Source organism: Aegilops tauschii, chromosome 5, assembly GCF_002575655.3.
Source record: "Aegilops tauschii subsp. strangulata cultivar AL8/78 chromosome 5, Aet v6.0, whole genome shotgun sequence".
NCBI lineage: Eukaryota > Viridiplantae > Streptophyta > Magnoliopsida > Poales > Poaceae > Aegilops > Aegilops tauschii.
In genome coordinates, this window is record NC_053039.3 from 262,024,362 (window position 1) to 262,037,155 (window position 12,794).

Here is a 12,794-nt window from a genome sequence, read left to right on the forward strand (position 1 = left end):
GCCATTCTGGGAGACAAAATCTTTCTAGCCAGTTGTTATGTTGATGCAGTCTTCAGAGTTGATGTGGTATTCAACTTGCATGTCTGCATACTCGAAGTAGGAAACTTTATGGTGGATGGCAGTTTCTGTATTTTGGCATGGATGGAAAAAGAATTTCTATAAGTAAACACCAAATGTTCTCTTTATATTTTAGGATGATCTGTTTATGTTAACTTAAATATGTACATATATATTTCTACTATTTTATAAAGTAGTTGCAATGTATGAACAAACGTATATACAAAATTGACCTCTAGTTTTAGTAGAATATATATTATAGTGTAACATGTTTGCACAGGAGGTAATTTGCAGTGTACTTCGCTAGCATGATAAGAGAACTGCAACACTAATCTATTGAACCTCTTTTTTGTTCGTGTGTTGGGGTTCTGATCTAACTAGTGTTCTATACCTGGTGTGGTACTGAAGAAAAATAGGTAGAACTATCTAGTATTAATAGATGGCAAATCCGAAGAACGACACATATATTTTGTATTGTTGATACTACTGAGCAAATTTATGAAATATACATTCAGATCTGGATTTGCAGCCTATTTTGTATCAAAAATTGCGAGGGGAAAAACATACCCAACTTTCCTACATGTCCGTGGATGTGAGGCGCTGAAGAAATGGTGCCCAAAACCACATGTTGGTTATCATCAGGCACCCGAGCATGTTGCACCACTCGGCGTCGGTGAGCTCTAGACCATCTGCGTACACGCATATGTCCGCTACCGGTGCCATCCTTGCCAAACAACCGCACGAATAGTCCATGGCAGGTTCAGTGGAATTTCAGAGAACAGTTGGGGATGGGCGGAACCCTAGATCTATGATTTGAAGAAAAAGAGGAAGGGGAGGAGTTGTTTGAGTCTGGAGCACGAATGGATAGGTTTTATGCAGCCAATTGAGCAACGGAAGTAGTAAATATTGTGGTTGGTGTTAGGTGGTGGATTGATTCTGATTCAGTCTACGCGAATGCATTTGAGAAGCAAGAGCACTGCTTACTTGAATCTAACGAACTGCATTGTCGTATTACAACAAACTACAGAATGCATGGATTGTGTTTGTATTTTTATTTTTCTAGTTATTTTTTATATTTTTATTGGGCCGTGGTTTTTTGTGGTATGTGGGAATGTTTTTTTATTTTTAGCGGCCTCTCGTTTGCGTGTTGGGCCTGTGTTTGGAGCAAAAAACATTTGGCCCAAGTAGGCCTGCCAGCATGGCAGGTCCCCGGTGCGTTGTGTCTGCGCGCTAATGTTTAGTCCCACCTCGCCCGCTGAGAGCGCCCCAACCGGTTTATAAGCCACGGCGAGGCAATAGTCTCGAACTCCTCTCATTACGTATTTGGGCGCTTATACACGGTGCTTGCTGCTCTATCCTCTCTGACCTGTGGGCCCATGTGTGCCCGGCCCCATGCATCGTGCCTCAAAACGGACTCACGTACTGTGGGCGCAAACTTACTACGAGACTGGTTGGGGCCTGGTTGCTCCTGGGTGGTCAATTTTTTTATTTCCACTTACGTATTTTTTCTAATATAGGGCGTGCACTGCTTGGTAAATCATTTTGCACTGCATTCATCAGTTTTTGTGTACTGCATGTGCCCACATTTTCGCATTACACATGCAGGTGCTTTTTTGCACTGCATGCATCCTATTTGTGCAGTGCATCCTGGTCGAATTTTTCTTGGGTTTTCCCTCTTACGTATTCTTTTCTAATATACGGTGTGCACTGCTTTGTTAGTTCTGCGTGTACTTCATTCATTAGAATACCGTACTGCATGTGCCCACATTTTGCACTGCATGCATCCTATTTGTGCACTGCATCTTCGTCTGTTTTGTGCACTGCTCGAATCACATACTTTATGTGCACTACAGTATGTTGTAATATTGAACTCTAGTTTCGTAATTGAAATAAACTTCTTCATAACATAAGAAAGTTCATCATTACAAGCCATTCTGTATGAAAAGCAAACTAAGTTCAACAAAAGCAAACGATCACAAGCAAACTAACATTACATAAGCAAACAACAAAATGCAAATTTGATGATAAATCTAAAACGACGTGAGCAATGTTGGTTCTTTACCGACACAGCATGCTTCTTCACCAGGTAGAGTCTCCCCAGCTGCTCCTGGGGCGCTTCTTGGGGGGCTCCTCCTTCTCCAGCTTTGCACGGCGAAGCCCGTCCTGGGTGAGGGTGATGCGGTTCCATATCTCGTACGATGCGTAGGCGTCCTTTGCCACGTACTCTATGTGCCTCATGGACAGAGTCAGGGAGGCCCAGCGCGCGTGTTCTTCGTTGGTGATCTTCTTATTCATGTTGTTGTAGTAGTCGTCGATGAGCATGACGACGACGTCTGCAAGGTAGTCCAACTCCTTGGTGGCCTCGGACACCCTCCATTCCTTCTGGATGTCGACGAAGTTTGCGACCTCCAAATTGAAGCGCTCTAGCCTGGTTTTGTCGCCGCCGATGGAGAAGCCAGCAAACGTGTACCTACGGTCAGCGAGGAAGTTGTCGAAGACGGTGCACCTTTCAGCGGCACTCGGTTGGAAGAGCAGCACCGGCTGAGTCTTGCCGGCGGAGAGTTGGACGAGGGCGGGTTTCTGCATCGCATTAGGATCATTGTTGTACTCCAGATCAATCCCTACGATCTTGTTGGGCTGGAGGCTGAGGTGGCGCTCGTACTGCTCGAGGGAGGTCGCCATCTACTTCTTGTCATCGGTGTGGATGACGTGCAACTTGGTGTTGCCGTGCGCCTCCACGTTCATGTACTCGTCGACGAACCCCATCGCCGGTAGTAGGGCTTGGTGTCTTCTGTGGAGATTGATGTGATGCAGCGATTTGGTGGCAGCGCAATGGATCCTTGTGTTGTTGTGGATGAGAAAGCCTTGGCAGTGGTCTGAATTTAAGGGGGGGTGGCCGTAGCGGATGAAGTGCACGATCTCGCTGACAATGTGGTTGTGCAGATCGTGGGTTGGGGTTGCATCTGTGATCGTGGGTTTGTGGCGATGGAACCGCTCGGATTGGGCGGTTGTCTCTGAACGTGGTTTTTTTAACGTAGTTTTATTTTATTTTTCATCAGTAAAATTTGTTAACCACCACGTTCTGTGCGAACGGCCATTTGTCACTTTTATATGTATCATACGTGTTTCCAAAATTGCATTGCTTATGATACTGCACTGCTTTGTCTAACAAATAGCACTGCATTGGCTACAGCTGTGGACTGCGGCTGTTTTGCGTGTACTTGTGGCAGCCCTTGGAAAAAAGTACAGTATATTCCGCAATTTACGAGTATTTCGCTGTGAACTAGACCATGTATGTATTCCGAAACTGCATTGCTTATGATACTGCACTGCTTCGTCGAACCAAATGCACTGCATTATCTAGAGTTGCGTACTGCACCTATTTTGCATGTATTTGTTGTAGCCCCTGGCATGGGAGGGTCCCCCCCCGTTTTGTTGTTGTGACACTTATTTGAAGGTAGACTTTTTTCCGGACGCGTTATCTTAACACACGCGTTGTTTTTTCGACTTTAACTTTTTTTACGAACCGCATGTGTTTATTTGTTTGACTGTCCGAACTTCATTTGTCTTCACAGTGAACTGCATCTGGTACTAACTTCTTTGTTTCTATCTGGTCCGACTTATTTAGCCGGACCGTTTTGGGCCGACCCGTTTTATGTCACTCTTTACCTTGCGGGCCTCGCGCGTGGCCCTCCCGAGAGATCCCACTGCTCCGCTCATAGGGAGAGACCGACAAGAAACCTCTCCCCTCTCTTGCAGCGGCTCCCGAAGCATCTGTCGCTCGAGCAAAACCGCTATCGCCCGCAGCTACCGCCGTCGCCCGTGGAACCGCCGTCGCCCGCGGAACCGCCGTCCTCAAGAGGTCCTTATTCCTGCATTCTGTGTCCCCGTCCGCTCCGCCAACCCTTCCCGCTCCACTCCCGCAGCCTTTCCCCTCTGTTCCCGCCCCTGCCCCCACCGCCTGTTCATCCCCTTTTTCGTGGTTAGTTTCTCGTGCCCTCTATCATGATCGACCCCTGATCTAGTTTTGTGATTGTCGTAGCGTTTCTGCGTTTTTTGCTTATGTATTTTTTCTGTAAGTAGGCTATTTTATCTCGATCTGAAGTTGGTACTCTCGTGTGCTCTGTAGGCAGAGCAAGGTGCATCTAGGGTTTCATCAAATTTCGTCTTTTTTTGTTGCTGATATCCGTCACTCTGTCCTTGTGTTGCAGGCAAACGACATGTCTTCGCCAAGCATAGTAGAAGGAGGAGTTCAAGGTATGTGCACTGCTTACTTTGGCCTTGTTTATTTTCTGTGATGTTTATCTAGTTTCCTAGTTCATCCTACAGATTTGTTTATGCTGTGTTTTCAGCGTTCCTTTGCATTATTTGTCATGTGATGTTTTGTAATTTTTATTTCTGGTTTTTATTGAATTCAGTAGGTGATTGCAGTGGTCATAATGATACACCAATTGGCTCTCGTTGTCCTGGTGGTAAGGATCATGGTGGTGAGGCAGGACATCAAGTGAATTCACCAATTGAATCTTCTCCCATAAGTGTGGCCCCTCCTTCTGGTATGTGTTTTTTTTATTTGCCAATTTGGTTGTATCCCTATTTCTGTTGTAAATTTCATATGTGTCCTGTGAGTTTTGAAATGGATTGTTCTTATAAATACCTGCTATTTTTTGATGTGAATGCTTTGTTTATTTTGTGTATGGTGCTTACTTGATGTTGTACAAACTGGTGTTGCCTTGTTGTATCTAGTCCGACATTTTTTTGGAAACAAACGTGAAGTTAGTGTATGCAGCACTGCATTTATATGTATATGTGAACTCCACTATATGTATGTGTGAACTGCATTGTTGTTTTATTCAGGTTTTTTGTATTCATATGTGTGTACTCCAATACATTGATATATGAACTGCATTAATTTTTATTTAGCTTATGTTTGCAGCACTACATTTATATGCATAAGTGTACTGCATTTTGTTCTTTTTTGCACTTTTTAATGACCATAGTTAAACTTCATTTTGACGCAATGTCTATTTTTCATGCTGGGGCGTTTGGGTTTGAGGAGGTTACTCAATTGATTGACCATTATTTTGCAGAGGGTGACGTTGGTGTGAGCTTTGACCAGAGACGACCCGTCTTGTCTGAAACACAATCACAATCTATTGATGGTATAGAGGAAGTTACACGGGAGTGGATGGTCTCGCAACAGCTTCCACTACTGCAGGATGCTGCTAACGCGGCACTACGATGAAAGACCCTTTGACGAAACTGTGTGCTATGAATTAATCGCAAACGATGGTGTACAAAATACCGTCAAAAAAGGTGCAAAACGTTTGCGATGACGGATGCATCAAACAAGGTTCAAATTTTAGTTCCGTGTGTGATGTAGGGCATACGGTTCAGTGCAATTAGCCGTTTGCGATGAGGAGCAACAAAAGAAATGGGCAGCCAGATGAAGGTGTGTGCGATAAACAGCATACGATTTACTAGGATGAACTGTTTGTGATTAGGCAAAACAAAAGAAACGGTCAGCCAAATCAAGGTGTGTGCGATATAAGGCATGCGATTCACGCGGATGAACTGTTTGTGTTGAGACAAGAGAACATAAACGGTTCAATATAACAAGATGTGTGTGATACGCGGCAAACAGGTCTGTAATCAGAAATGTGTGCGAAGACCGATAATAACACAGACAATTGCTGCTAATAAGACGTGTGTGTCGTGCGATGGGATTGCATACAGAAAAACAACATACACACACACACACACTTATAAGGACATGGTTGCATAACAAATATAAACATCCAATTACATAGGTGGCTACTACAACCATGGTATTTGCACACAGCAAAGTAAACTATTACATGCATAATTTCATAGGTGGCTACTACACACATGACACTTCCACACACCAATAAAGTAAACTATATATTACATGCATGATTAACTAGCATAAACGATCATCTGATCATCATCTACTTCTTGTGATGCTTGCTATGCTTGTGGCTCGATCCGGGCTCGTCCATTTGGGTAACGAGGAACTTCCTCATGTCAACGATCCGCCTGTGCATCTCGTAGCATGTGTACACGCTCTTGGCCGCGAACCTGAGGTGAGGTTCATCCAGTCGCCGCATCCAGGCCCTGTGCCAGGATACAGGATTTGTTCTTTGGGCATCCTGCTTCATCTTTTCGTAGTAGGGGTCGATGATGGCCGAGGCGAGTTCGACCAGGGAGTCCTTCTTCGTGCTGCCCAGAACCTGTAGTGGTCACGAATTTCGACAAGGTTCTGGTAGGACAAACCCGTAACACTGAGCGCTTTTACATCGTTGGTGGTTTCCACAGTGGCGAACTTGTAGTCGGTGCTGTTGACAAACCTGTTGAAATGGTCGCAAGGCTCTCTGGCCATGCAGTAGTGGTAGATGAGGACATGATGGCGCAAGCACAACTGGGCGACAACAACCTTCTGATCTATGTCGGGACGACCGGCGGGGTACTGGAGGTCGATGCCGACCACCTTTACTTGTCTCCAGCAAGCAACTGCTCAACGGTGTTGATGTAGTAGTCCACCACGGCCGGGTCGATGGTGTACACGAACGAGAGATCCGTCTCCCTCGCGTGGGTCTCCACTTTATGCTCGCCGAACACCATTGGAGCGCCGCTAGACATCCCCTCTCTATGTGTTGTCGTGGGTGTGCTTGTTGTGTTGTGGGGCGCGATCGAAAGGTTGAAGAGACTAAGGTTATAATGGCCACGGTAATTAAAGGGGAGGCCGGACGGCACATCCTGATGGCAGTTCTAATTTGCGGCGCGTAACTCCATCGTGCCGCATGTAACTGCATCGCGTGGCAACGTGCGCGGTGCAACTGCATGCATATGGGGCCCCCGGCAAGATGTGTGCAGGCCCAACCGCTGGCAGAGCGCACGCGGAGGGATGTGAGCAGAGCGCTCCGCGGTCGCCTCAACAGCGCGAGCAACCATATATATGCATATATCAGTTGAACACGCAAGGAAAAGCTGTCCACAACCCGAGCGCGCCGACGGACGCGAGCAGAGCGCGCCGCGGCGCCTAACGGTTGAACTGTTTGTATAAATTAAGCACGACTGCTTAATCTATGAATGAAATCTATACTTAATTACTAAATTTTAGTTGCAACAATTAGATAGTGCTAGTGATTTTTAGCTGCGTATTATGGCAAATCGCCATTGGAATTGATGGATGTCCTCTCTATATGTGTCGTCGTGGGTGTGCTTATTGTGTCGTGCGCCGGCCCCAAACACTGGCAGCACAACTTATAAATTGACGGATGGAGTACTAGTTACAGTGATGCATATAATTAAGTGTAAAAATTAAGGAGGCAAGAGGAAAGATGCATCCATCAACGTACGACCTTCTCCTCCTCAACTCAATGCGCCGGGCCACCGACCGGCGGCTAAGGAGCAACGGCTTTTGTGGCGAGGTCAAGGTGCTTCCCAGCAAAGGCATCCAAGGCTTCTAGCCGGTTGAAGAAGGCCAACGTCATAGCGTCCTCACTGGCCTTATAGATACCTATGTACACGATTTTCTCGTACACGTGGATGTGTACGTCGATGAATTCTTGCAGGGCGAGGCACCTCGCGGCGAGCGCGCCTCAAGGTGGACATTCTTCGTGGCGTCGGCGGGCAGTCATAGGACCACCAGTGCTTGAAAGAGGTTCCGACCATGGAGGCCGATTAGGGTGGCAGGCAATGAGGAACCCCGGCGTGCGGGCTGGAGGAGTACGGTGATGTCGTCCGCGATCTTCTTGACGACAGTGAACTTGTTGGTAGTGGCAATGATCATCTGGTCCAACTGAGAGTCGTAGCTGGCGTCGACGGCGGCCATCCACCAGTCGGTTGCCAACAACGTCACGAGACGATCCTCAGTGCCATGCTGCAGGCCGGCGTCGTGGACCGTCTGGCACAGCCACTGGGCGCTCGCGCGCATCGCCGCCATGGATCTGGAGTGAGCAATTTTACGCTTAGTGTAGGTGCTTAGGCACATGCTTTGGTGCATACGATGTGGTAGATGCATTGGAATGGATGGGCGCTTTTATATGAGTGAAAAATGTGTTGCATTCACATCGTGCTGCCTCTTTTCCCGGTCCTCCTCCCATTACTTCCCTCATGCATTCATGATGCTAATTGAAGGAGGATGCATCATTGGTCGTTCAACATTTCGAGAACCACTACCCTCTCCTTCGTCTGCATTAAAGCCGTATCGGGAACTGCGCCGCCCGCTGTCAAATCGAATAGTACTGCGCCGCCCGCTGCACGCCCGGCTGAACACGCCTCCTCGCCTCCATCTATGCTTAATTACTGAATTTTAGTTGCAAAAATAAGATACTACTAGTGATTTTTAGCTTCATATTTTGACGAATCGCAGTGTTACAAGGTTGACAGCAATGTTACTAGATCAACAAATGTCATTCTTTCCAGTTTAACAAATGGCAACATACCCAATATGACAGATGCAAGGTTGCACACGGGTCATCCAAAAGAACCGTTTGCGTTGCAGAGATGCACAAATCCTGCTCTCACTTTGCATATGGTTGTTCCTTCTAAAACGTTTGCTATCAAGAGCCATTAAAACATATAGCCATTAAAACTAAGACATGTGGCGTCACGTGAATGGTTAAACTTTGAATTATGCACATAAATGCATTGAAAACTCAATTAATGCATAAAAATGTCCAAACGAACCCCCCAAAGTCCCAAAAATTGACACAACACTCCTGTTGTTCTATGTTGACACGAGAATTTTTTTGAAAGCAATAAGAGGCAATGGATATCATTTCGTCCCCAAAGGTGGGATGTTCCCTACCGAAACCATCATGTTTGTTGTGAGATGCTCTGGTTTGTGAGAAGCATATACCCAAACCTGCCCCAAATGGGACCAAATATTTACCACGGCATGTTGATGCCGCTCCATGATAGCATGCCAAGTTTTATGCATTTCAAACGAGTTTTGGATTTACTAGAATTTAAAAACCAGGCATCTCAATGTTTGCGGCCGAGTGACGGTGGCAGGGTGTTTGACATTCATTCTCATTTTTTGCATGGGACCTAAGCATGCAACCAAGGACACAGATTTGAATTTTCAACCAATTTATATGCATTAGAGCATGACATATAGTTCAAATTTGAATTATGCACATAAATGCATTGAAAAACTCAATTAGTGCATAAAAATGTCCAAACGAACCCCGAAAAATCTAAAAAATTGACACAACACTCATGTTGTTCTATGTTGACACGAGAAATTTTTTGAAAGCAATAAGAGGCAATGGATATCGTTTTGTCCCCAAAGGTTGGACGTTCCCTACCGAAACCATCAGGCTTGTTGTGAGAAGCTTTTGTGAGAAGTATATCCCCAAAACCTGACCCAAATGGGACAAAAATTTTACCACGACATGTTGATGCTGCTCCATGATACAAGCCAAGTTTCATGAATTTCAGACGAGTTTTGCATTTACTAGAATTTAAAAACCAGGTATCTCAATGTTTGTGGCTGAGTGACGGTGGCAGGGTGTTTGACATTCATTCACATTTCTTGCATGGGACCTAAGAATGTAACCAAGGACATAGATTTGAATTTTCAACTAATTTATATGCATTAGAGCATGTGCCTGTAGTTCACATTTGAATTATGCACATGAATGCATAGAAAACCCATTTAATGTATAAAAATGTCCAAGCGAACCCTCAAAAATTAACACAACACCCTTATTATTCTATGTTGACACTAGGGAAAAAATTCAAATTGAGAAGAGGCAATGCATATCGTTTTGTCTAGAAAGGTGAAACGTTTCCTACCGAAACCATCGGGCTTGTTGTGAGAAGCTTTGGTTTGTGAGAATCATATCCCCAAATCTGCCTCAAATGGGACACAAAAATTACCAAATCATGTTGATGCCGCTCCATGACAGCATGCCAAGTTTCATGAATTTCAGACGAGTTTTGGATTTACTAGAATTTAAAAACCAGGTATATATCTCAATGTTTGCGGCCGAGTGATAGTGGTAGGGTGTTTGACAGTCATTCTCATTTCTTGCATATTTATATTTACTAATTGAAAGCACTAATCGAGGCTCCACGTTAATCCTCAATAACTAAGCAAATTACCCCTTCGATCTCGCAAGTAAGTATTTACAGCCGTCTGATGAAATACATTAGGAGTCCCCGTCTGTTCCCCCACCTGGAGGCGCCTTCAGCCAGTTCTTCCACGGCTGCCCAAAAGGACATCTCCCTCAGCCCTGGAGGGATCTCTAATGCTGCTCCTCCTCCTCTCCAGTTTCCATACTGGGATTCCTTCTAATAAAGATCCAAGCAGTATCTCCTTGATGCCTTCTTCTCCAGCCATTGAATCGCCTCTGCCCCAAAGGTACGTTATGATATCCAAGTGATTGGAAATCTGAAATCAATCCTTCCTCTCTGGCTCTCCCTAATATCTTTGTTTGTAACCTTTGAATCTCCTTAGCTTCCATGTCCTAAGTACACTGCAATCATGCATTTATTTTTTATCTTACATGAATATATCCCGTGATGAATATTGTTTGATGGGAGAGCCATACCGATGATAGTTTGAATTAATTTAGTTGGCCACCGCCATGGACGATACTGGGCATTCCACATGCCCTCGACGCAAGATGCCCACCAGAATGAACCCCATGCTACAGTTATATTGCTTGAGGTGGACAAGCCTAAAACGTTTAGGGAAGATTCAAGGTACAGGTAGATGTATGTTGCCTATGTACAATCCTATAGTTTATTTTATTTGCAAATTGTGCATAGTGATAAATTTCTACAAGAAGATGCAAAATAATTGATTGCATATAGCCTGCGTGCGAACATACATGTCCTAGATCTGTTTATAATAATTTCGTACTACTGAGATTTTATCATGCTATTAAGTAGTGCCCTAGCAGGAAACATACTGTTGCTGCAATTTTTCTTTTGGCATGCAAGGGCTGAAGTCTGTTGAATTCAGGTACTGTTGCTTCCATTTTTCTTCATCTAATTTTCTCTACTATTTTTCTTTACCGTGAACAGTAGGAAAGGCTCCTACTGTGTTAATATATTAAAATAATGCTGGCACTGTACAGGTGAATATTTACATTGTGGTGGTGGGGGGGACTTGTCCACTTTGTGGCAAGTGATGAGAGAGTAAAAAGACAGAAGGGGTACAACTTATAAGGAGTTTACAAAGTTTATAACAAAGGGCATACGCTCCTCTTTGACTCTGTGTTGAAGTAATTCGAAGTCCCTCTTGAATCTGTCCAGCCAGGAAGTGAGAGAGGGGTTTATGGCTCTGAAATGCTTGTTATTTCTCTCCTTTCAAAGACTACAGGCTGCCACAATGAATCTCTCCAGAAACATTGGGGTAGGGTTGGCGTTTTTTTAAAATTGCAATGGCTTGTAGTCGGCCGGGGAAGGGTTCCCAATTAATACCAAGTTTATCCCAACAATGTTTGCTGAAGGAGCATGTGAAAATCATGTGTACAACCGTTTCTTCTACATTCAGTCCACATAGGAGGCAATTGTGATCATCACCGATGTTGTAGTGTCTTCTTTTTAGCATGTTTCGTGTATTGAGTCTATCATGGAAAAGCAACCAGGCAAAGACCTTTAATTTCATCGTGCACTTTGACTTCCAGATCCAGCAGAACACTTGGTGAGGTTGAATTTCTATGAAGAAGAAGCGGTAATAATCCGTTGATTTGAATATTGTTTTGGCCCAAACATAATGCCACACGTCTGTGGCAGTCGTGGAAGGCTGTATTTCTGCTGCGATTATTTGCATGTCTCTGACCTCTGCATGTGCCTAGGGAGACAGAGGTAGGTGAAACGTTTCTCCCAACGACGTGATCCCCAAGAAATCTTTGACAGAGATGTCTTCGTTCAAGGAGTGGGAGAATGCACGAGGATGCGAGTCTTGAAGAGGTTGATCGGACCAGAGATCTTTCCAGAAAAGTGCCGTGGTGCCACAAACAATATTGACCTTGGAGATTCCACGGAAAATAGGAGTGAGTTTGAGTATGTCCTTCCACCAAAAAGATCCCACCGGATCACATGCATGTGGTATTTTGTGGGTGTAGTATGAATCCCAAGTGAGTTGTACCCAAGAATGTCCATCTTGTTGTAGAACTTGTGCAAGAACTTTAGTAGCAAAGCTTCGTTTTGGACACGTAAATTGAGAACTCCAAGTCCTCCCTTGTTTTTTGGCTTGCACACCATGTCCCAAGCAGCCAAAGAGTTACACTTGTCTCCTTGCTCGGTTTTCTTGATCCATAGGCATCTGCGTCTTATCTTATCAAGTAGATCTATGAGTTTTGGCGGGAGATGCAGCGTGCACATGGCGTAGATCAGAAGAGAAGTGACAGTGGAATTTAAAAGAGCCAGCTTCCCAGCATGTGACACGAGGGAAAGAGTGGAGGACAAGCTTCTTTCAACAGAACTGACGAGAGGCATAAAGTCTTGTATGGTCGGCCGAGCTGTGCCCAAAGGCAGTCCAAGATACGTGAACGGCATGGTTCCAATAGTGCATCCAAATATAGAGGCCATTTGCGAGGCAAGAGCGGGCTCCAAGTTGATGCGAATGAGCGTAGATTTATGGAAGTTTGTTGTAAGGCCAATGGACTGGGCATACTTGTTTAGTATTTCCTTGATAATCAAAGCTTGTTGCAGACAGGCAGGCATGAGCATGATCGTGTCGTCAGCATATTGGACAA

General features: G+C 44.9%; 1 protein-coding gene across 1 annotated transcript; it reads right to left on the reverse strand.

Moving 5' to 3' along the window:
• Nucleotides 1-2,136: 2,136 nt before the first annotated feature.
• On the reverse strand, nucleotides 2,137-2,739 carry LOC141022751 (uncharacterized). Its single transcript, XM_073499008.1, has one exon. The coding sequence runs from the start codon at nucleotides 2,737-2,739 to the stop codon at nucleotides 2,137-2,139; it is 603 nt and encodes a 200-aa protein (XP_073355109.1).
• Nucleotides 2,740-12,794: the final 10,055 nt, after the last annotated feature.